Source organism: Onychostoma macrolepis, chromosome 06 (assembly GCF_012432095.1).
Source record: "Onychostoma macrolepis isolate SWU-2019 chromosome 06, ASM1243209v1, whole genome shotgun sequence".
Lineage (NCBI taxonomy): Eukaryota > Metazoa > Chordata > Actinopteri > Cypriniformes > Cyprinidae > Onychostoma > Onychostoma macrolepis.
In genome coordinates this window covers 2538128-2558650 of record NC_081160.1, presented here as the reverse complement: position 1 = coordinate 2558650, position 20523 = coordinate 2538128, and the positions used below count along the sequence as shown (strand labels likewise).

Sequence of the window (20523 nt, the reverse complement as noted above, 5' to 3'; positions counted from 1 at the left end):
TATTTTTAAAAGAAAAGCAGCTTCTAAAAATATTTATTAGAATAGCACATGCATAACACATTACTGAAGGAGAAATTCATACAATATATAGGCCTATATATTGTATGAATTTCTCCTTCAATAATGTGTTACGCATGTGTTATTATATATATATATATATATATATATATATATATATATATATATATATATATATTGAATTAAAAGGAAAGTTTAAATGTGATTCGATTTTGAAAAGGTCACTCTAGTGTTGTAGAAAATTAGATGACTTATTTAAAAGTCTGGAAGATTGAAAGGAGTTTCCAAACATGAAAAATCTGCTAAAATGTAGCTCTTAAAATAAACTCTCACAAGTGTTTGAATTGTGAGTTTTGAATGAAAGAGTGATGACACACAGATGTGGGGCCCTTATTGGCCCCTGGAGTGTGGAGGAGGGACCTAGAGCCTGTCATTGAGGGACGGACGGAGGGAGAGAAAGAGAGAGAGAGAGAGTTTGCTGGAGCAGCAGAGCTGCAGGTAAACGGATGTTTGTCAACATTTCCCTCATGAAACACTAATGAGCAGATCCTCTGATTACTGGAGCTTCTCCTCTGGTCGGACTCGGCGCAGCTGCTTGTGTGTGTGTGTGAGGAACACACTCTCCGTTTGACGAGAACCCGCGTCTGCACACCAGCAACTTCCAACATTTTGAGTTTTTTTTTTTTTTCTCCAGCATCCAGGATGAAGCCCAACAAAAGAGGTGAGAATCGCTGAGAGATGCGGGATGCTGCGCGTGTTTCGCGTCGGATCGCGCGCTGTCCGTCTGCACGTCTGTGAGGGAGCGTGGCGTGATTTTCAGTCTGAACGCGTGAAACGCAGATGTGCTTCTGATTCTGGCCTTTCGCAAAGCAGCCGATCCACGCGTTTGCTTTTTACGCGTTCAGACACATTTGCGAAGGGCCTTCGGCGTCAGAAAGCGAATCTTTGCGGCTTTATTGACTTCCACGCGTTACATTGTATCATTGTGATCTGATGACGTCAGCGCGCGTTTGTTTGTTTGGGGAATGGTTATTTTCGCGCGTCTGCGGTCCGGTTTGTTTATTCGCGTCTGCAAACAGACTTTTGTTTGGTAGCTTTTGTATTTTGTTTGAATTGTAAGCGTTTTCTAATAATCAGAGTTGCGGTAAATGACGTTGAAGATGTGGAGGTTTCTCAATCATTTGTTTGTACGTGGCCCTCGTGTTTGTTTGGAACTAAAAATACACTTTTTATGGGTTTCCATTAGCATGCAAAATTAAAATAAGAAAGGGGGAAGTGACGTCTTGAATGTGGACTTCATTCAATCATTTTGTTGCACTGATTTTGTTAGATTATCATGTGCTTGAACTAACTGTTGTGTTGGCTAATCGAGAGAAAAAAACTAAAATCACATGAAATTCAGAATGGAAGATTTTCTTAATATTTTATTCCACTTTTATTAGTTTTACATTTGTCAACGTTTCGTTTTATGTAATAATCTGTAATGCAGCTCTGTGCTGGATCATTCATCCACTACCTCAAGAAACACACAAGTTTTAGCTTACTGCTACAAATGATACAGTTGCAGACTGGAGCATGAATGTCCTGAGGACGGACACACACACACACACACAATCTGCTTTGTTAAAGTGGGTTTCAGGAACTCCCACATTTTTAGCTGCTCTTTAAGGCTTCAGGTTTCAGCAGGAGAAAGAAACTCTGAGCTGTTGAAGTGTGTCTGATTCACTCTGAGTTTAGCTATCACACAAAAACGAATGCATGCTTTTCCCAGAACCACTCCGACTGCCGTTTCTGTCAGAAATGCAGTATTTAGGCCAACACTGTAGTTGTTGCTTTAATAAAAAGATGGAAACTTAGTATTATCCCAGTCAAAAATGCAGGTTCTTGCATAGTTTGGAGGAGATCCTGTAATGCTGTTAACAACAATTGTCATAACTGTTACTTTAATTTAATTTAACATTAGTAGTTAAGGTGCTTGTCCAGAGTTTATTGGCCTTGTCTAAACAGGCCTTGACTTTAGTTTTGGGTTTAAGGGCCTTGAAATGATGCACTTCTCAACTTTTGTAAAAAAAAAAATAATAATAATAATGTTATGCAATCATTCAAATTGGTGGTAATAAATATATGATTCAGAGGTATGTGATCAAATCCTCAAAGGTAAATGTTTTAGAATTGGCTGTTGAAAAAGCATATTCCCCTCAGCGACTGTTACGGTTACATATTGTTAATGGTCGTATTCAGAATCAACTGCATGAATTATACTGTCTGCTTTATCTGGTGATAATGATTATCTTAATCAGCAGTTAATACTTTCATGAAAATGTTCATTGTAAATTTAAAATGCTTGATTGGACCACCTGTGAAGCTCAATAGCACACTAGATAAGCTTAATTTCCCTCTGGTTTGTGAGCGTCAGGATGGGGGTGAGGAGACACTGTAATGGTGAAGGTGTGAATGGAGGAGCAGTTCAGACTCAATAGTGTTTTGATGTGTAAATGGGGTGCAGTCAAGCGGATTTATCTGTGGGACACTTTTAAATGACAGACCGAGACAATTCAGTTGTGAGATAAGACCTGATTCTCTTTCAATTGCATTGATGAAATGGAAGCATTGCATTGTAAGATACAGTGTTGCATGCGGTGTGCTCGCTTATACTACATTTTTCCAAATTTAGAAGATCCTCTAGTTGTTATGCATGCATAGTATACACATTTGTGGCATTTTAAACTTTTTTTGTGACCTAACCTAAATCACTTGCATTCCTCTGTCATGTATGCTGTTTTGAGACCAATAGTTCTGTTGTCGTCTTCATCTCAGCTTTTGAGGAGGACCAGAACGGAGACACTGAGTTTTCTGCCATGTCGGACAGCGACCCTTGTGAAGACGACGGTTACCCTCTCAACCTGTCCACCAGCGGCAGAAGAAGCGGGTCTGCCACCAAACGCCGCCGCCGGGGAAACCTCCCCAAAGAATCCGTTCAGGTTCTGAGAGAATGGCTGTACGAGCATCGCTTCAACGCTTACCCATCAGAGCAGGAGAAACTGAGCCTGTCTGGACAGACGCATCTCTCTGTGTCACAGGTGAGGCATAACAGGATCGTTCAATGTTGCATTAAACATTAGACCTAAATTTGAACAAAATGTCCTTTACTTGCCTTCATGTTTCAAAGCAGTGTGATATTTTCCATGCAATTACAATGAAACTGAAGTTTCAAGCTCTAAAGACAAAATTACCATGGGAGAATGAAATTTAATCTTAGTTGGACTTAAATTTAAAAATAGGCCTTTACTCCCTCCGTGTTGTTTAAGACACGTATGACCATGCAATTACAATAAAGGTAATACTTTGAAGTCTGGATACAAAAGTATCAAACTTAACACTTTTTAAAAAAAATTAGGTGTAAAGTTTATTTCCTTGCCTTCAAGTTTCAAACATGCAATATTTTCCATGCAATTACAATGAAACTGATGTTTTCAAGCTCAAAAGACAACATTTCCATGGAAGTTTCAAATTTAATCTTAGTTAGACTTAAATTTGAACATTTTCTTTTACTTGCCTTCATCATAATTGCATGGAAAATGTTGTACTGGTTTGAAACACGCCGTTTTCCAGCTCTAAAGACAAAATGGTCATATTTTAATCTTATTTGGACTTAAATTTGAAAATAGTCCTTTACTCCCCTCCATGTTTCAAACTCGTATGACCCATTTTCCATGCAATTACAATAAAGGTAAAACTTTGAAGACTTTAGACCTGAATTTAAAAAAAGAAGAAAAGTTACTTAGTTGCCTTAAAGTTTCAAACATGCAATATTTTCCCTGAAATTACAATGAAACTTTAGTTTTTAAGCTCAAAATGCTACATTATCATACATTTTAATCTTATTTTGACTTAAATTTAAAAATTGTTCTTCACTCGCCTCCAAGTTGTTTCAAACTCATACGACAGTTTTCCACACAATTGTAATGAAACTCAATTTTTCAAGCTGTCAAAAGGTGGCAAAATTACCATAAAAGTTTTCTAAATTTTAAATTATTTAGACTTAAATTTGAAAATTGTCCTTCATTTCAAATCAGTACAATATTTTCCATGCAATTACAGTGAAACTGAAGCTTTCAAGCTCAAAAGAATGCAAAATTGCCTTAAAAGTATCATAAATGTAAACTTTAATGTAAACTTTTACATAAAATTTTGGTCTGTACCTCGCAGCTTTTTTATGGTTTCAGAATATAGTACATAGGCCTGTTAATTTGGTTATGAATGTCAGATGTCAGTTTTTTCCAGATTAAGCTACAAAGTGGACCAGAGTCGAAAGTCTTGTTAATCATCAAATTCAGTTTGAGCAATGTTCTCTTTCAGTATTATATTTTTTAAATATCTTTGATCCGTTTTTACATTTGGCTGTAATCTTCAAAGACTAAGAGTTTCCCACACAGTCTACGCTGTGTTTTGTCCTTGACCGAGAGCTGCAGTGTTGTCAGAGCGCAGGAATGCGGGCGGCGAGGCCTGTGCTGCATATTTCCTCTGGTCTCCATTAGAGCCAGCTGTCTGTCTGAAACAGCCTGCAGTTCACTTCTGCGCCGACAGGAGGCACCACTTTAGGATTCAAAAAATGCATGTTCTTTTGTTGTTGTTGTTCTTTTGTTCCTGTATCAAGAAATATTAATTATCTCCAATGCAATACCTCCTTTAAATTGCACTTTTCTTTTAATGTAAATGTAATGTAATGTAAAATCAGTTTATGTAATTTTAAAATTTGTAAAGCATTTGATAATGCTTTTTCTCTTTGTTCCTCTAACAAAATCCTGGAACATTTGGAAATATCAGGAAATTTCAAGTAGGTTTTCCATCCCTGGAAAAATCTGGGGAATTAATAAAATATATTTATAGTCTGTTTCTAGTTAGTTCTGATGTAATTTTTGGGCTAGAAATGAAATCCGTGTGATTTTTGGAAACCCAGGGTTAAATACTAACTAAACTTAAGCATTTAGTCAAGTTTAAATTTCTTTGCATAGTGCTTTCCACAATACACATTGTTTTGCAGCTTAACAAAAAATCGTCATGTTAATGTATGTAATGTCATTCAACAGATTAGTGCTGGGCGATTATATAGTTTACATTTTGCGATGATACAAGCAATCAAGCAGGTTTTTTTTGCAATTTGCTATATTGCATATAATTTAGTATGTATCACCGTACATGAGTATACATGTGGATCAAGTTGGACATACTTGTATACAAAATTTATGTTACGTGATAACATTTTGTGACAATACAAGCAATCAAGCAGTTGAGATTGGCTCTAGTATACTGTATGTATGCGAGTAAGCTTTATATAATGTGATCAGTCCCATGGCATTTTAAGTTTCTAAAACTAAAGTCTTTAATCTTGTTTGTAGATCTGTAACTGGTTCATAAACGCCCGCCGGAGGCTCCTGCCGGACCTGCTCAGGAAAGATGGCAAAGACCCCACTCAGTTTACAATGTCACGGCGCACTAGCAAACCAGACAGATCTGCCTCCCCAGAATGCCCCGCCTCTTCGCCTCGCCCCTCTGTCATCTGCCCCGCCCCCACATTGGACTTGAAGCTGTTGGGTAACACTGCGACGGCAATTTTGACCGGAGCTGGTTGCTTGCCATCATCAGGAAACCAAGACGGCATTCAAGCTCTGATGCAGCTGGACACTCGAGGACTGCTGAGACGGGAAGGTCTAACTGGAGACCAGCACCTGACATCCATCACTTCTGTCCCAACCCTGGGAGCGGTGAGCCCGACTGGGGTCCTGTTCAACACGCCTCCACCTACCCCACCGGAGCTTTGCCCTCAAGATTTCAGCGATCTGAAGCTCCTGGTGGACGCGGCTCTGCAGCGAGCGGCCGAGCAAGAAATCAGCCAGCAGAAAGAACAAACAACGCAACAGCAATCAAGCAGACCTACAAACGAAAGTTCAAGAGCGCTCGTCCAGAATGGCAATTCAGAGACGCCTTCAAGGGACGAATCCGATGCTGCACCGAGCTTGATGGAGAATGCAGTATTACCAGTGTCGGTTCCTGTCATGAGCCATGCTTTTCCAGGCCTCCCCGTCAATCTAAGCTCGGCCGGTGTCTCCGATGCGGAATCTGCAAGCTTTGCGTCTTCTGGGATGTGGAGCGTCCGACAACCCGGTCCACCTGCGAATGTGGTATCGCACGCATGGGTTTCACCGTACACGCATAATACTGTCACGGAAGCGGTTAACTAAATGACCAACTCACTTTAGACTCCATTTGTTTGCTTAATGTTGTTAGAAAACTCTGAGCAGATGTAAACCTGCCTCCCCAAATCGTTGTCATGGATGTCACTTCAAGGGATTCAGGAGTGAAGCTTCTCTACACCACAATGTATTTTTAAGACATTTTAAAAACGTTTTGAACCAAAACCTTTTACCTTTTTAGCTACATGAAGTTTATGGGCATGCATAAAATGCTCTACGAAAAATAATCCAGCATTTCAGACTCTGGGATCTTCGAGACCAGGTGGAGGTCGTTTCACATGGCCATGCAATATTACCATGTGCGAACACCAGCAAACTCCAAGCCTGTGCAACTCAGGTTTACAGCCAAGAGATTTTCATTTAAACGTTTGTAATTGAAGTGGCCTTGCGTTGTTTTCGATAAAGAAGCTCCACATGTAGTTGCTCTTGCCTGTTTGCATCAGTATATCCTCTAGGGTTCGACGTAAATGTGTCATATAGCATGCTTTACTAGAGATCTGTGAATGCAAAGACCAGCATGCATTGTTAAAAAATGATCAGAGATTAGTAACCAAAAATGATCTCTTGGATTTAATACTTTGCTCCGAATTTCCCTGAAAGCCACTGCAGACGAAGCCTCTGCTTCTACAATCTCAGCTTTGAAAGCCTTTCCCAATAGTGTCTGTAATTTGTCATTTTTCCTGCACTTTATAGTCTAATTTCAATTTATGTTATGTCCGGTCTCAGAATAAGGTCCGAGCGCTCTCTCGTGTGCCGTGATGTGCGTCTGTCAGGAATTGATCGTACTGCGGAGATCATCTCTCACGTCTCGTGTCTGTCTGAGATGCGGGAGGGAGGTCGTCTCAAAGACAGAGCCGGCATTGATTTTCTTCACTTCTCATGTAACGTGATCGTAGGGCTGTAGCTTTATTTTTGCTGAAATGATTATTGTTCAGCATAAGTAAATGATCAGCATTAATAATTGTTTTACATATCTCAATGTAGAGGGAGACATCATATGAATGTGTTAGTGAGTATGAGCAAATTTATTGGGAAGACTGAAAGTGTTTTTTGACACTAAAGGAGTTTCGTGCATTTCCAAGATGAATTTAAAGTCTGTTTGTAGCTCTCTGAGATGAACTGAAGTGCTTCTTTCTCTCTCCTAATCTGTGAATGTATCTAGAGAACTAACAAATATTATTTAGAAACAAAAAATAATTTCCAGTGATTTCACGAGCTATTCCCTCAGTCTCTTTCTCTTTTTGGACACTAGAGATCCTAGATGCATTATGATTTTTATGCTTGTAGTTTCCATGAAACTGAGAACATGTCAGATTTGTCTAATGTTTTTAACCTTTTAGTATTTTTATAAAGTGGTTCACGTTATTTCAATTTATTTTCTCACAAACATGCCATAATTCTGATTAGTTTGCTTGGTAAGTTCTCATTGAGGTCAGTGCAAAGGTCAGAGGTCACGTTCTGTAGTACTGTACATGTTTCTTGTTGTTTTTCAGTACATCTCAGGTTTGTTTTCATTCGACCTTTCCTTCTTGGGTTTGAGTCATTTTAATTTCCTCCTTTGACATCACAAAGGGAGTTTTTAATTAAATTCTATAAGGTGCTTCTTTCTTTTTTTAAAGCCGTGTTTGAGCTGATTATGAGTCGTATTGTAGCATCACAAACTGTATTACAGATCTAATTAACTAACACTTCAAAACCACTGTGATCGTTCGGTTAGTTACTGTAACAGTGATAGGTACTGGAAGTAACTCTATATTTTTCATATAATATACTCTATTTTTTTCACCTCTTCAGAACGACCAATATTAATATTCCTGGAACTGTATTAATGATGTTCTTGTTGCAAAAAGGGTCTTTTAGATGACAATGTGAAACATGTAAATATCATTCAGGTTTTTGTCTGGCATAGACCTGCTTTTAATGTGTGTGTGTGTGTGTGTGTGTATATACATCAAATATGTGTAGCGCTCTCCTGTACGACCAAATACATGGATTTTGTTTAATGATCGTGTGTGTGTGTGTATGTATAACTGAGGACAGTAAAACTGGCATTTGTGCCTTACCTGCTTCCTTAGAAAACCTTTGGACTAGTCTGTGCAATATCTGCCTTAAGATTTTATTTGATGTCCTTTTGTACAAGCATTACAGAGAAATAAAGCTTCGTTTTTCATAGATTTGTAGTAATGTTGTGGAGTAATGGAAATTGCGTTATTTTACAGAGCAAATGTCCAGAAATGAGTACTGTTGATTTATGCATGCACAGAAATGATTTTGAGAATTCACTGTAGTTTGAGGCCATCTTTATTTCAGTATAAAATGCGTCATGTTCATATGATGGATGACTTCATGTCTGAGAGCTGCCACATGTAAATACACATTTTATAAGCCAGATATTCACAGGGTTTGATGGGAAAATACAAGTAGCAGTACCACCAAAAAATCAACATATCCCAAAGTCTGTGTCTGAAAAATGGCTATAATGACTTCAAAATACCCATAATGTTTTTGATATCTGATAATATTGCTCTGTGAGGGGGAGATACGGATAATCCTTTTAAATACACATGTAAAAATAACTTTTTCTACAGGTTTATGGCATCTCTAATGTAATAGTTTTATTTCTGCACAGATTCCGAACTCAAAGACGTCCAGCCGCAGCTGCAGAGTACATTGCTTTAATCTACTCAAACATACTGTAGTCCCCCATAAAAAAAAAACACAAAATACACATTGCACAGATTGTTAGTAATGCAATCTGGTTGTATCGAATGCATTTAGAGAAAAAAATACTTCTACAGATCATGGAATATTTATGCCATGAAATGTGATTTTCTTGACTTCTAGATGGTGATGTGTCTGTAATGTGCTGTGCAGCTGCGGCTGGTGCTCTCTGATCGTCTACATGTCGTCTTTGTCTTTGGCCCCGTGTTTGAGAATCCGGGTGAATTCGCCGTAGTTGAAGTTGCCCTTTTTGTCAATGGGAGCCTCTCTGAAGAGCTCGTCCACCTCTTCATCTGTGAAACGATCTCCCATGGTGGTCAGCAGCTCTCGCAGGTGGTCTTCATGAATGAAACCTGTGCAGATGAGAATCAAACGCACAGCTAGAGCAGTTCATTTGTTTAATATGTAGATCAAGCAGGTATGAGATGTGAACTGCCTCTGAATATCGGGGCATAATTTCTGCAGTTTGAGAGAATCTTTTCCATATCTTTTCTTTGCTGAATAAAATTCTAGTTTATAAGCTATATATAGCATTGAAGTAGCTTAAAGGGATAGTTCACCTTCATTTGGTCCCCATTAACTTGCATAGTGTGTTTTTCCATACTGTGGAAGTCAATGGGGACCAGCAACTGAAGGTGAACTACTATACACATTCACAGTGATGCCATAGAAAAACCAGTTTTGGTTTCCCAAAGAACCTTTTAGTGAACAGTTCTTAAAAGAACCAGAACATTTTAATAATCTAAAGAACCTTTTGTGGAATGAAAAGATTCCATGGATGGTAAAGGTTCTTTGTGGAACCATTGATGCCAATAAAGAACCTTTATTTTTAAGAGCTATAAGCATCTAGAATATGTAATTAATATGTAAATTTTTGTTTCTTATTAGTCCTGAATTTATATTTGTTATTATTGTAACTTTTTACATTTTTATATGTATTTATGCGTTCTTTTTATATTTATTTATCAAATAAAATTTTCCTAGATGTCACCCCTCTATTACGGAACAAAACAGCAGAAATTAAAAATAAATTCATGTATTAATAAATATGGAAATAAATGCATGTGGAAAAAATAACTATTGAAAATTAACACACAAATAAATATGAAAAAGAAAGTTCAAATTAAATACAGAAAATAAATGAATGGAAAAGCAAAAATCAATTAAAATTAAAACAAACAAACAATAAATAGTACTTGCTTTATAAAATCATACATTCCTTTATTTATTTTTCTATTATTACATGTATTTATTTATTTTTACTTTTGCAGGTTTGGGCCTTTATACTACTTTCTGTGATGGTCAGACTCTTGATATTAAGGCAGTTTTTGTTTTACCGGATCCTTCCTCGTCGAAGCATGCGAAAGCATTCCTGATGACATCCTCGGGGTCGGTTCCGTTGAGCCGTTCTCCAAACATGGTGAGGAACATGGTGAAGTTGATGGGCCCTGGAGCTTCACTCATCATCCCCTCCAGGTAATCATCAGACGGGTTCTTCCCTGAGCACAGGTAACACACACACACACACACACCGAAGCAAAGGTCAATATTTGATATAGAAGACTATTATAATAGTAATAATAATAATTTTTATTTATATAGCGCCTTTCTAGCACTCAAGGTCACTTTACAAATCAGGCTTAAGGAACAGAGACAGTAGACATCAATTAAAAAAAAAAAAAAAGCTAAGAGTAATATACAGAAACCACTTACAAGATTAGATTACATACAGAAAGAATGAAGATAAACATCCATAACAGGGTACAGTTCACAGTCAATGACTTGAAGAGTAATGGTCAGAAAAAAAAATGGGTTTTTAAGAGGTTTTTAAAGGAGAGAAGGGAGGATGCCTGACGGATGGTTTGGGGAAGAGCTTTCCACAATCTGGGAGCAACAACACTGAAGGCCCTAGCTCCCATTGTCACCAGACGAAACTTAGGGGTGACTAACAATCCCTCACTAGAAGATCATAATGAACGGGCAGGTACATATGGCAGAAGTAAATCAGATAAATAAGAAGGAGCAATGTTATGGTGGGCTTTATAAGTGAGAATTAGTATCTTGAAGTTAATACGCAAGGAAACCGGGAGCCAATGAAGATGATAAAGGATAGGGGTAATGTGATCGTTCTTTCTTGTGTGAGTAATCAAGCGAGCAGCAGAGTTTTGAACATATTGTAGTCGTTTGATATTATTAGCTGAGACGCCACAAAGAAGTGAATTACAATAATCTAATTGGGATGTAGCAAAGGCATGTATAACAGTTTCAACATCCTGCTGACTGAGAGAGGATCGAATACGCAAGATATTACGTAGATGGAAAAAAGCTGTCTTAACCACTTTAACAATATGATCGTTGAATGAAAGAGTAGAATCAATGAGAACACCAAGATTGCAAACTTTAGTGGAGGGCATAATCAGATCACCATCCAGATCCAGCAGTTGACTAGAATGCTTAGATACAACAGCTTAAGAGCCAATCAGAATTATCTCAGTTTTATCAGAGTTAAATCTAAGGTAATTTGCCTCTAGCCAAAGCTTGAGTTACTTGATGCAATTTGTTAATGAAGGCAGAGGAAACACTGAAGTGGAAGGTGTGCTAAAATAAATCTGAATGTCATATGCGTAGCAGTGGAAGTTAAACCCATAGTGCTTAATTATTTGTCCAATTGGTAGCATATAAATGGTGAAGAGGAGAGGGCCCAAAACAGAACCCTGAGGTACACCAGAGCTGATGAATTTGGTAGATGATCTGTGATTCTGGTATATAACAAATTGTTGCCTCCCAGTCAAATAGGAGGAAAACCAATCAAGGGCTGTGCCAGTAATTCCAATTGCTGAAAGTCGTGAAAGGAGTATCTCATGACAAACGGTGTCAAAAGCTGAGCTGAGGTCTAATAGAAGGAGAGTGCTAAGAGCACCAGAATCAGAAGCTAAAAGAAGATCATTGATAACCTTAACCAGGGCTGTTTCCGTACTGTGTAATGGGCGAAAACCAGACTGGAAGTGCTCATAGAGGTTGTGTTCAGTTAAGAAGGTATGTAACTGGGAGGCAACAACTTTTTCTAATATCTTAGAGAGAAAGAATAAGTTAGAAATAGGCCTATAGCTACTTAGGGAAGATGGTTCGAGACCATGCTTTTTAAGAACTGGAGTGACAGCAGCAATTTTAAGCTTGGAAGATACAGTTCCGGATGACATTGACGTATTAATGAAATGAGTGATGGGTATTGACAGGGTAGGCAAGCAATTCTTCAGTAAGAGTGTAGGTGCAGGATCAAGAAGACTAGTAGAGGAGTTAGACAGCCTGATCATCTCATCAACCACTGTGGGGGCGATAGAGTCAAAACTAGGGAGACTATGAGCGTGGCTTGAAGAGAGAAGTTCAGTAGTGGGAGCAGAGGTAGGGTGTAGACAGGTATAAGATGTTTTACTCTGAAAAAAATTCAGAAAAGCGTCACACATTTGATCAGAGCTCTCTAGAGACCGTGAAGGAAGCTGAATTAACTTTTTAATTGAAGTAAATAATGTTCTAGGCCTGTTATTAATAAAAGTGGAGAAATAAGATGAACGGGCTGCATTAAGAGCATTCCTGTACTGCTTAATGTGTTCAGTATAAGCCAAGGAGTGAACAACCAGGCCAGTTTTCTTATAAAGCCTTTCTAGCCGGCGGCCTTTGGTTTTTATTGCCCTAAGCTCAGTATTGAACCAAGGGAAGCAACGCGAGGAAGGGACCTGTCTAAATTTTAAGGGTGCAAAATGATTCAAAATAGTAGAAATACTTTCATCATAGAGATTAACAATGTCTTCAGCACTGGAAAGACTATAGCAACCAGAAAGGGGGTAATCACTAAGTGCAGCAGAGAATGACAGAGGATCAACCAACTTCCAAGCACGATAAACAATCGAAAGATTTAGCAACAGATTTTGGAATATACAAATCACAAGAAAATTCAATCAGTTTATGATCAGAGATACCTATGTCAGAGCCTTTAGAGGCAATAATGTCAATACCTGAAGTCCAGTGTGTGGTCATGTACATGAGTTGGAAAATCAATATGTTGCTGCAGATTAAAACAATCAAGGACAGACATGAATTCAAGGGCATGAACAGTATCAGTATCAACATGAATATTGAAATCCCCTAGCAATAGCATAGCTGTAGATTGGGCAGAAGCAATTGTCAGCAATTCACACAAATCGGATAGAAATTGTATGTTCGTTTTAGGAGGACGATACACCAGTATTATGAGCAGTGAAGTGTGACCAGTGATTTTAAATGCCAAATATTCAAACGATGTCACCTCGTGGAAAGGAGACAGCTCAATATGAAGACTCTGGCGATAGACCACTGCCAAGCCCCCACCCCTTCCTCCGATTCGGGGCTTAGTCAAAATACCGAAACCAGGAGGAGAGAGCAGATTAAGTTCAACAAAGTCATTAGATGCTTGCCATAATGTCAGTTCCTCTCCGTCAGACTCACCCAAAGAGGCCAGCATGTCATGGAGATCCTCTTTATCGATGAATCCGTCTCGGTTCTGGTCGATCATGTTGAAGGCCTCCTTGAACTCCTGGATCTGTGACTGGTCAAACATGGCAAACACGTTTGAAGTGGCTCTCTGTGGCCTCTTCTTAGTGGTCTTTCCCTTTGCTCGCTTGCTGGACATGATGGCGGTGTTTCAGGTCTGGAAAGAGTAGATGTTCATTAATGCTTCTGCAATTACAGGGTCCACAGTAGATGTGTTTGGTCAAGAAAACTTGAAGAAAATGGCAAAATCCAGGATTAAGATTGGGGATGGTGTATTTTTGTAGGCCAAAACCTTGAAAGGAGTTCACATTTTTTGCCTGAAAAAAGGTTTGTGTTTAACATATGTTCAAGTTTTAAAATCCATCAGTAATACACCCTTGTGATTCTTTTAAGCCTTTTACTTGTCTTGTGATGCAGGGTAATTATTCAGAGTTACCCGATCCTTAATGATGTTCTCAAAACATTAACAGTAAAACATTTATGGAATTAGTTTTTCTTTCAGGTGGTTGTTTTTTTTAAATGTTACTATTTGTTTCAGAATGTTCAAGAGATTATTAAATAGTATCGTTCTCATAATCATAAAAATAAATGATCAAATGGGATATTCCCTTAATATATGAATTTTTTGGAAAACATTTTGAATGTTTGTGAAACATTCAGAATTAACATTTTCATAACTTAATGGAAATATTAGTGAACCGTTCATAGAACATATTTTTGTTAGTTGGGATGTTGTTCTATAAGTTTTTTAATTAAGAAAACTGTCCTCAGTGGATAATGTTTTTTTTTGTGTGTGTGTGTGCAGGTTCAACCTGTTTGATTAAAACACACAAATCGGTCCCACTTTATTTTAGGTGTTAATATGTATTTAAATAATAATAAAAGAATTAATTGTTTCTATATGTACCTATTGTGTTCATGTTGAACTGAAAAACACTTTTGCTGCTATTCGGGGCAGGTTTGGTGCTATGGTTATGTTTAAGGGGTAAAGGGAGGGTCAAAAGTGTAATTATAGAGGTAATTAAGACGGTATTTTCAAATGTAAGTGCAATGTAAAACATGTATGCACATAAGAAGTGCATTGTATCAAATTATTAATTTAAATGTAAGTACTTAGTAGTTAAAGACACTTAGTCCCACAAATCAACATTTGAAGATATGCTTCAAATATGAAAATGAGCTTGATGTCCTCATGGAAGATGACTAGATCTTGTGGGGTGACATCCTAAAAACACTGTCACATTCCTCCCACATCTGTCCGACTGGAAGATTCCTCGGCTATTAATGTGTGTGTGTGTGTGTGTGTGTGTGTGTACTGTACACACATTGTCATGCAGGACACATTTAGTTTTGGTTCTTTCAGAACTTGTGTAGTTTTTATTGTCATGTGCATTGTGTTGTTACTAGATGGAGTATATAAACCATCAGCTTCAACCTAACTTTCTTTCTTTGTGTCTCTGTGCTTCTACATGAATGACTTTATTTGGGCGTCAACCAACAAATGTCATTACAGGAAACCATGGGTCTGATATATGACTGTCCAGTTGTATGGAGTCAGCATTATTCATCTGTAAAAATGCATTCATGTTAAATCAGTGAACCACAGATTCTTACAGATTCAGTATAGTAAAAAAAAAAAAATCATTAAATAAATCATTAGTTCAGTGTGATCATGCATAATAACCACTGACAGAGTTCAGAAACTAAAACTACAAAAAACTTTGTTAATAAAATAATCTTTAACTGAAATAATTGTAAAAGCTAGCTACCAAGGCAACTTTTCTTATTTTCATTTAGGTTAACTTGATGTATAAAAATTAATAAAAGGTAGACAAAAAAAGGCAAAAACAACAAAATTACTAAAACTTTAAAATGAAAATGAAAACAAAATATTAAAATAAAAACTTCAAAACATTAATAAAAGCTATAATAACACTTGTCCAAATGCACAGACTTATAGTATCCTATAATATATAGTATTATAGACATAAGATATATTTATATGTCCAGCTCTCCAAAAATAAATAATAATTAATTAATTAATTAATGGACAAAACAACAAAATTACTAAAACCTTGGCTAAAATTAAAATGAAAATATTCAAAATATGAATCAAACCTGTAATAACACTGGTCCAGCTGCTCAGACTCACAGTCTATATCTAGCTCTCAGAGAAGCTCACATAAGCAGCACTAGACAGCCGGCGTTAGAGAGCAGGACTGTAGTGAGGTTTTGATTACAAGGATTTATAGACAGACCGAAAGTCACTTTAAGATGTGCCTCTTACGACTAAGAATTTAGTTAGCAGTCGCTCTTTTCGATTTAAGGATATATTAGTCAGCTTTGATCTAGAAAACATTTTATATCTGTAAACAGATCAGGCTCACCGAAGGCCAGTAAAGCCATGAGCATCAGAGATGATGTTACAGACGGTTTCTGTTTCTGAGTCCAATGTGAACAACACATTTCACAACCATCTGTTTCAAAACACATTAAACATTTATGAATACATCATTCATTATGAATGTGTAATTAATGTTATTCAGTCTCTCTAGATGACCGCAGTCAGCTATGACAGTCATTTTCATATCTGTGTTTTTATTGCTCTTGTATTCATAGTTTCTCAATATCTGCTCAATAAAGTAAGCAAATGCTGTGGAATGATCCGTTTATTCCTTCTATAGCCTTCCTTGTCTGTATGCAAACGTCCTGCTCAGTGTCTTCATATCTTCATACCCTATGCAGCACTAAACTGTCTATTATGAATATGGATAAAATCGTATGCATATCCTACAATTGCTTCCTCATTTTGGTGTATAATGCTGTGTTTTAAACTCTCTGACTGCATTATTCCTGTGCTGTGTGTTTCATGAGTATGAAGCAGGACCAGTATTTATATAACTGATTAACTAACTGCTTATTTTCAGGCTGTGTGTGTGCATGTGTGTGTTTGACCACATCACCAGATCACAATGTCCAGCTCCATCACAGGATTAAATGCACAAATTTAGAAACAGACGGACCGACCGCCTGAAGGACATCAGACGCTCATCATCCTGAAGGACATTTCCATGCACTCATTTATGTGTGTCATAATAACAATAAAACAATATATTAATATAACTTGGGTTTAAATAATGTTTTAATAGTTGATCCATTTTAAACTTCCGTGCAAACTACAATATTTGACGTTTATTTGGATGCATTGGCTTAAACATGTTTAAATATCATTTCAATTGTTGATACTTTATTTATTTTTTGTTAAAAATAAAACAATATTCTTGAAATTTATTTCGATAAATTGGGTTAAACTTGGGTTTGTTGATACACATTTGTATTTCTTTGTCCTCAATGTTACTTTCTATCCTGTTTTCCTGTTCTTGTTTACAGGAAATGACATCATTATGGTGGTAAAACCGGAGCACAGACATCATCAGTAAGTATTATCTATGGATTTGATGAATTCTGCTGTTTTAATTGGTCCTTTTTAAGTAACGCAAACCAACATTGCAAAATTGTGGTTAAAATATGAAAATGAACTTTAAGTGGACATCCTAATGCACTCAAACTTTAGCACTTATGAACAACCTTTAATGACCAAACATGGTCACATTCTCCCACATTTGTTCGTTGCCTCTGAAATTGGTTTGGCAAACACACAGAATTCCTCAATGACTCTTTTCAGAGAGACATTAACAAACTATCCAGTCATTTTGCTAAAACTGCAGTGATGCTTAACGACAGTAAAGTTTCACCTCCTCTGAATGAAAAAGCTAAAACAAAATCACTCTCTCCCTACAGTCGCTCTCTTGACTTCTGTTAATGAGTTGCTTCTACTGTTTTAGGTTGTGTTCTCCAGCCAGTGGTTACGTCACGGGTCTCACCTCCTGACTTTTGACCTCAACCGCACACAAAACAGCCAAGTGCTCTTTTCCAGATGAAGCAGTTAAGGCCAAACTACACGCAAAGAAAAACAAAGCAAAATAGTTTCTTTCATGCTTTGTATCCCTAACTCAGGAGGACACACTCCTATTACAGACATGCATTGAACCGCACTAAAAACAAAGAAAAAACTAAAAGCCCTAAAATGTCCATCAGATCCTTTGCTCGGCATTATGAGCGATGATCCAGGATCAGTTTTAGCTCCATAAGTGGAACATACGTCACCAGCTCCATCCAGATCTTTCCTCAGTGTCCCATATTCATACAAAGCTTCTGTGGAAAACCTTTATAAGACTTTATAGCACATAAAACCAAACCAGAGCACAAGGAGACATCATAACTCACCTCTGCTGCAGCTGATGGATTGTGCTGTCCACTGGACTGTGTCTCTGTGCTGGAAAGTAAGACTGTCTGCTACACTTTCGGGACACAAAAGTTTCTCCAGAGCATCAGCTTGAGAAATGCATCCCTCCCATGTTACTTTCGGCCAATCAGAGGTCTCCGTTCTCCCAAACAGAGCCCGCCCACAGCAGGGATTTAGCCATATAAGGGCAAGGAATGTTGAGCCTGTGTCTGTGTATGACACACAGAGAGTGAGATACTCAGAGGAATCAACATGAAATGACAGGAAAAGAGATAAGCTGCCTTATTTAGAGAAAACTGGCCTCACATCTGTGAGGGATGCATGGATGGGTTTGTGTTCATTCCACAAAACCACAGAAGAGTTTCCTCAGCATACACTCTTGAAAATAAAGGTGCTTCTTCACAGCGATGCCATAGAAGAACCATTTTGGTTCCACAAAGAACCATTCAGTCAAAGGTTCTTTAAAGAATCATCTCTTTCTTACCTTTTTATAATCTGAAGAACCTTCTGTCGCCACAAACGACCTTTTGTGAAACAGAAAGGTTCTTCAGATGTTAAAGGTTTTTTATGGAACCATTTAGACAAAAAAGGTTCTTCTATGGCATCGTGAAGCACCTTTATTTCTAAGAGTGTAATTTAGCAGCACATGGGTTTTCAATCTTATATATTCCATGGACCCCTATGATCCCACATACTGATAAAAAAAATGTCTGCTAAATGCATAAATGTAAATGTAATCCCCTAAACATGAGGGACCCCATCCTAAAATTTAAGTAAAATCTTTTTATGTGTAAAGACCCAGATTATGTTATTATAAAATTAAAATATTATTTTATAATAGGATTTTTATTATTATTATTTCTTATTTTATTTTTTGTTAGTTTTATCAAATATTTATTTATTTATTTACACAGCTTTTTTACTCCAAAGCTTTCCCCTATTCCTAGTTTAATAAACCCTGGTTTAGTATATCTTGGATAGAGAGTTATCTTTAAAAAAGCTACTGAAACTCCATTAATCTTCATAACAGATATCAAGTTTCCTCCTACATTATTAGATAACTCTGTTGATGTTAAATAACTCTCACTTTTGTGAGCACTTTAGTTATTGTCTTCCATGGCCATTAAGTGTGACATGAGCCAGGAACCAAACAAGAGAGAGAGTTATTATTATTGTTATGGAGGTTATTATATTACTGTTCTTGGAATAGGCCTCTATCCATCATTAAAGCTGGAATTGTTTACCGTTTCCAAAGGGTCTCTTTACACAGTGTCTAAACACTAAAAATTATGATAACTGAACATAAGCACAATTTTATTTTTTAAAGTGTTTATTATTATTTTATTATTATTATTATTATTTTATTTAATGCTTGAATAACACATATGCTAGAATGCACATCGTTAACATTCACAGTGATAAATACACAGTCGCTGCAAGGTCATGATTTGATTGGCATAAAGTGTTTTGCCAAATCATTTAAAATTAAAAGTAATTGCTAGTATGTTTCCATATATTATTCCAGAACAATATGCAATTCAGCAGATATCATGCAGAAATAATGTGTGACAGATTAGTATTTTCTATATAAATATATATATATATAATATGGGTTATTTATTTAAAGATTGATTATTTAGTACGTGCTGGATTTTATTTATTTATTTATTTAAGAAATATTATTATTAATTATTAAATAACAAACAAATAAATGCAAAAAAAGAGAGAAAACAATAAATAAACACTACACAGTCTCCCTCTATCGGTGTTTTACTGAAACTTGAGGAACTGAACGCAAACGCACACGTCAACAGAGCCACACGGAAAGAGGGCGTGTCCTGAAGCGAGTCCCAGCTTGTCATTGGTTGTCATATGATTGACGTGCTGACGTGGGCGTGAGCGCTCAGGAAGTTTTTAATGAATCGCTGTTGTGTTCGAGGTAAGAGCAGTCGCATTAACTTCATCATTTCACCTTTTTATGGTTAAATGTGTTTGTTTATCAGTTTTTTTTCAGCTGAAACGAGTGTTTAGTGTTTGTAAAGAGCTGCGTTGTGTTTTTGTTCACTGAAGAGTGTAACTGCATCATTCTTGAGTCTCTGGATTGTTGTTGCTTTAGTGTTTATAATATAAAAACATAAAACGAATAAATCGATTTATGTTTAAACAAACCCTTAAAAAAAGAGGGTTTTGTAGGCAAACTGTTCATACTGTTTGTAAATTGTATGACTTTGATGCTTGACAGTGGACACGTAGTCGGACAAAACAACACATTTGCATTAATGGTCTTTTTACTCTGGAAGTCATTGATTTAAGTTATTTTTACTGTTCAGTTGATTTTTATTAAATCAGCAGAGTTTCCTCTGTTAAACATTTAAAATGGGCTTAAACAGTTTTTTTTTTCTCATGTTTTTATTCTTAGGGACGAAAACATGAGCTCAAATTCCCTAAGGTTTGTAAAAAACGAGGTGTAGTTTATGTTATTCATTGACTCAGAGTGCAGTCATTTCTGCTTTGTTTTACCGAGTAGCCCCTGTCTATTATTTTAGAAGTTGATTTTAGATATTAAAAAGAATGTTTATTATAATATAATTTCAAAATAAATGCTTCTGCTTTGAATTTTCTATTTATCAAAGAATCTTGGGGGAAAAAAGTCTATCGTGGTTTCCACAAAAATATTGTGCAGCACAACTGTTTTCA

At 36.9% G+C, this 20523-nt stretch overlaps 2 protein-coding genes across 7 annotated transcripts; one reads left to right on the top strand and one right to left on the bottom strand.

The window, feature by feature from the left end:
- The first annotated feature begins 427 nt into the window (after nucleotides 1–427).
- On the top strand, nucleotides 428–9015 carry LOC131541958 (homeobox protein TGIF2). Of its 6 annotated transcripts, none has more exons than XM_058778053.1 (3): nucleotides 428–516; nucleotides 2836–3098; nucleotides 5418–9015. In XM_058778053.1, exons 2-3 carry the CDS (start codon nucleotides 2877–2879, stop codon nucleotides 6258–6260), a joined length of 1065 nt encoding a protein of 354 aa, XP_058634036.1. In that variant the 5' UTR covers nucleotides 428–516; nucleotides 2836–2876; the 3' UTR covers nucleotides 6261–9015. The 6 variants fall into 6 exon arrangements, with proteins under 6 accessions (XP_058634036.1, XP_058634033.1, XP_058634037.1 ...); XM_058778050.1 differs by having other exon boundaries at nucleotides 440–739; XM_058778054.1 differs by lacking the exon at nucleotides 428–516 and adding an exon at nucleotides 882–1205.
- Nucleotides 8556–17961, bottom strand: myl9b (myosin, light chain 9b, regulatory). Its single transcript, XM_058778055.1, has 4 exons — nucleotides 17808–17961; nucleotides 13476–13677; nucleotides 10331–10492; nucleotides 8556–9346 (listed from the first exon to the last, which is right to left on the bottom strand). Exons 2-4 carry the CDS (start codon nucleotides 13657–13659, stop codon nucleotides 9171–9173), a joined length of 522 nt encoding a protein of 173 aa, XP_058634038.1. The 5' UTR covers nucleotides 13660–13677; nucleotides 17808–17961; the 3' UTR covers nucleotides 8556–9170.
- Nucleotides 17962–20523: the final 2562 nt, after the last annotated feature.

Excerpts from the sequence above, each read along its gene's own strand:
- LOC131541958 (XM_058778049.1), top strand. The coding sequence starts at position 2,436 with ATGGGGGTGAGGAGACACTGTAATGGTGAAG. Across the intron at positions 2,467-2,835 it reads GAGACACTGTAATGGTGAAG|CTTTTGAGGAGGACCAGAAC; the intron begins GTGTGAATGGAG and ends TCTTCATCTCAG. Across the intron at positions 3,099-5,417 it reads CGCATCTCTCTGTGTCACAG|ATCTGTAACTGGTTCATAAA; the intron begins GTGAGGCATAAC and ends TCTTGTTTGTAG.
- myl9b (XM_058778055.1), bottom strand. The coding sequence starts at position 13,659 with ATGTCCAGCAAGCGAGCAAAGGGAAAGACCACTAAGAAGAGGCCACAG. Across the intron at positions 10,493-13,475 it reads TGACATGCTGGCCTCTTTGG|GGAAGAACCCGTCTGATGAT; the intron begins GTGAGTCTGACG and ends ACCTGTGCTCAG. Across the intron at positions 9,347-10,330 it reads CTTCGACGAGGAAGGATCCG|GTTTCATTCATGAAGACCAC; the intron begins GTAAAACAAAAA and ends TCATCTGCACAG.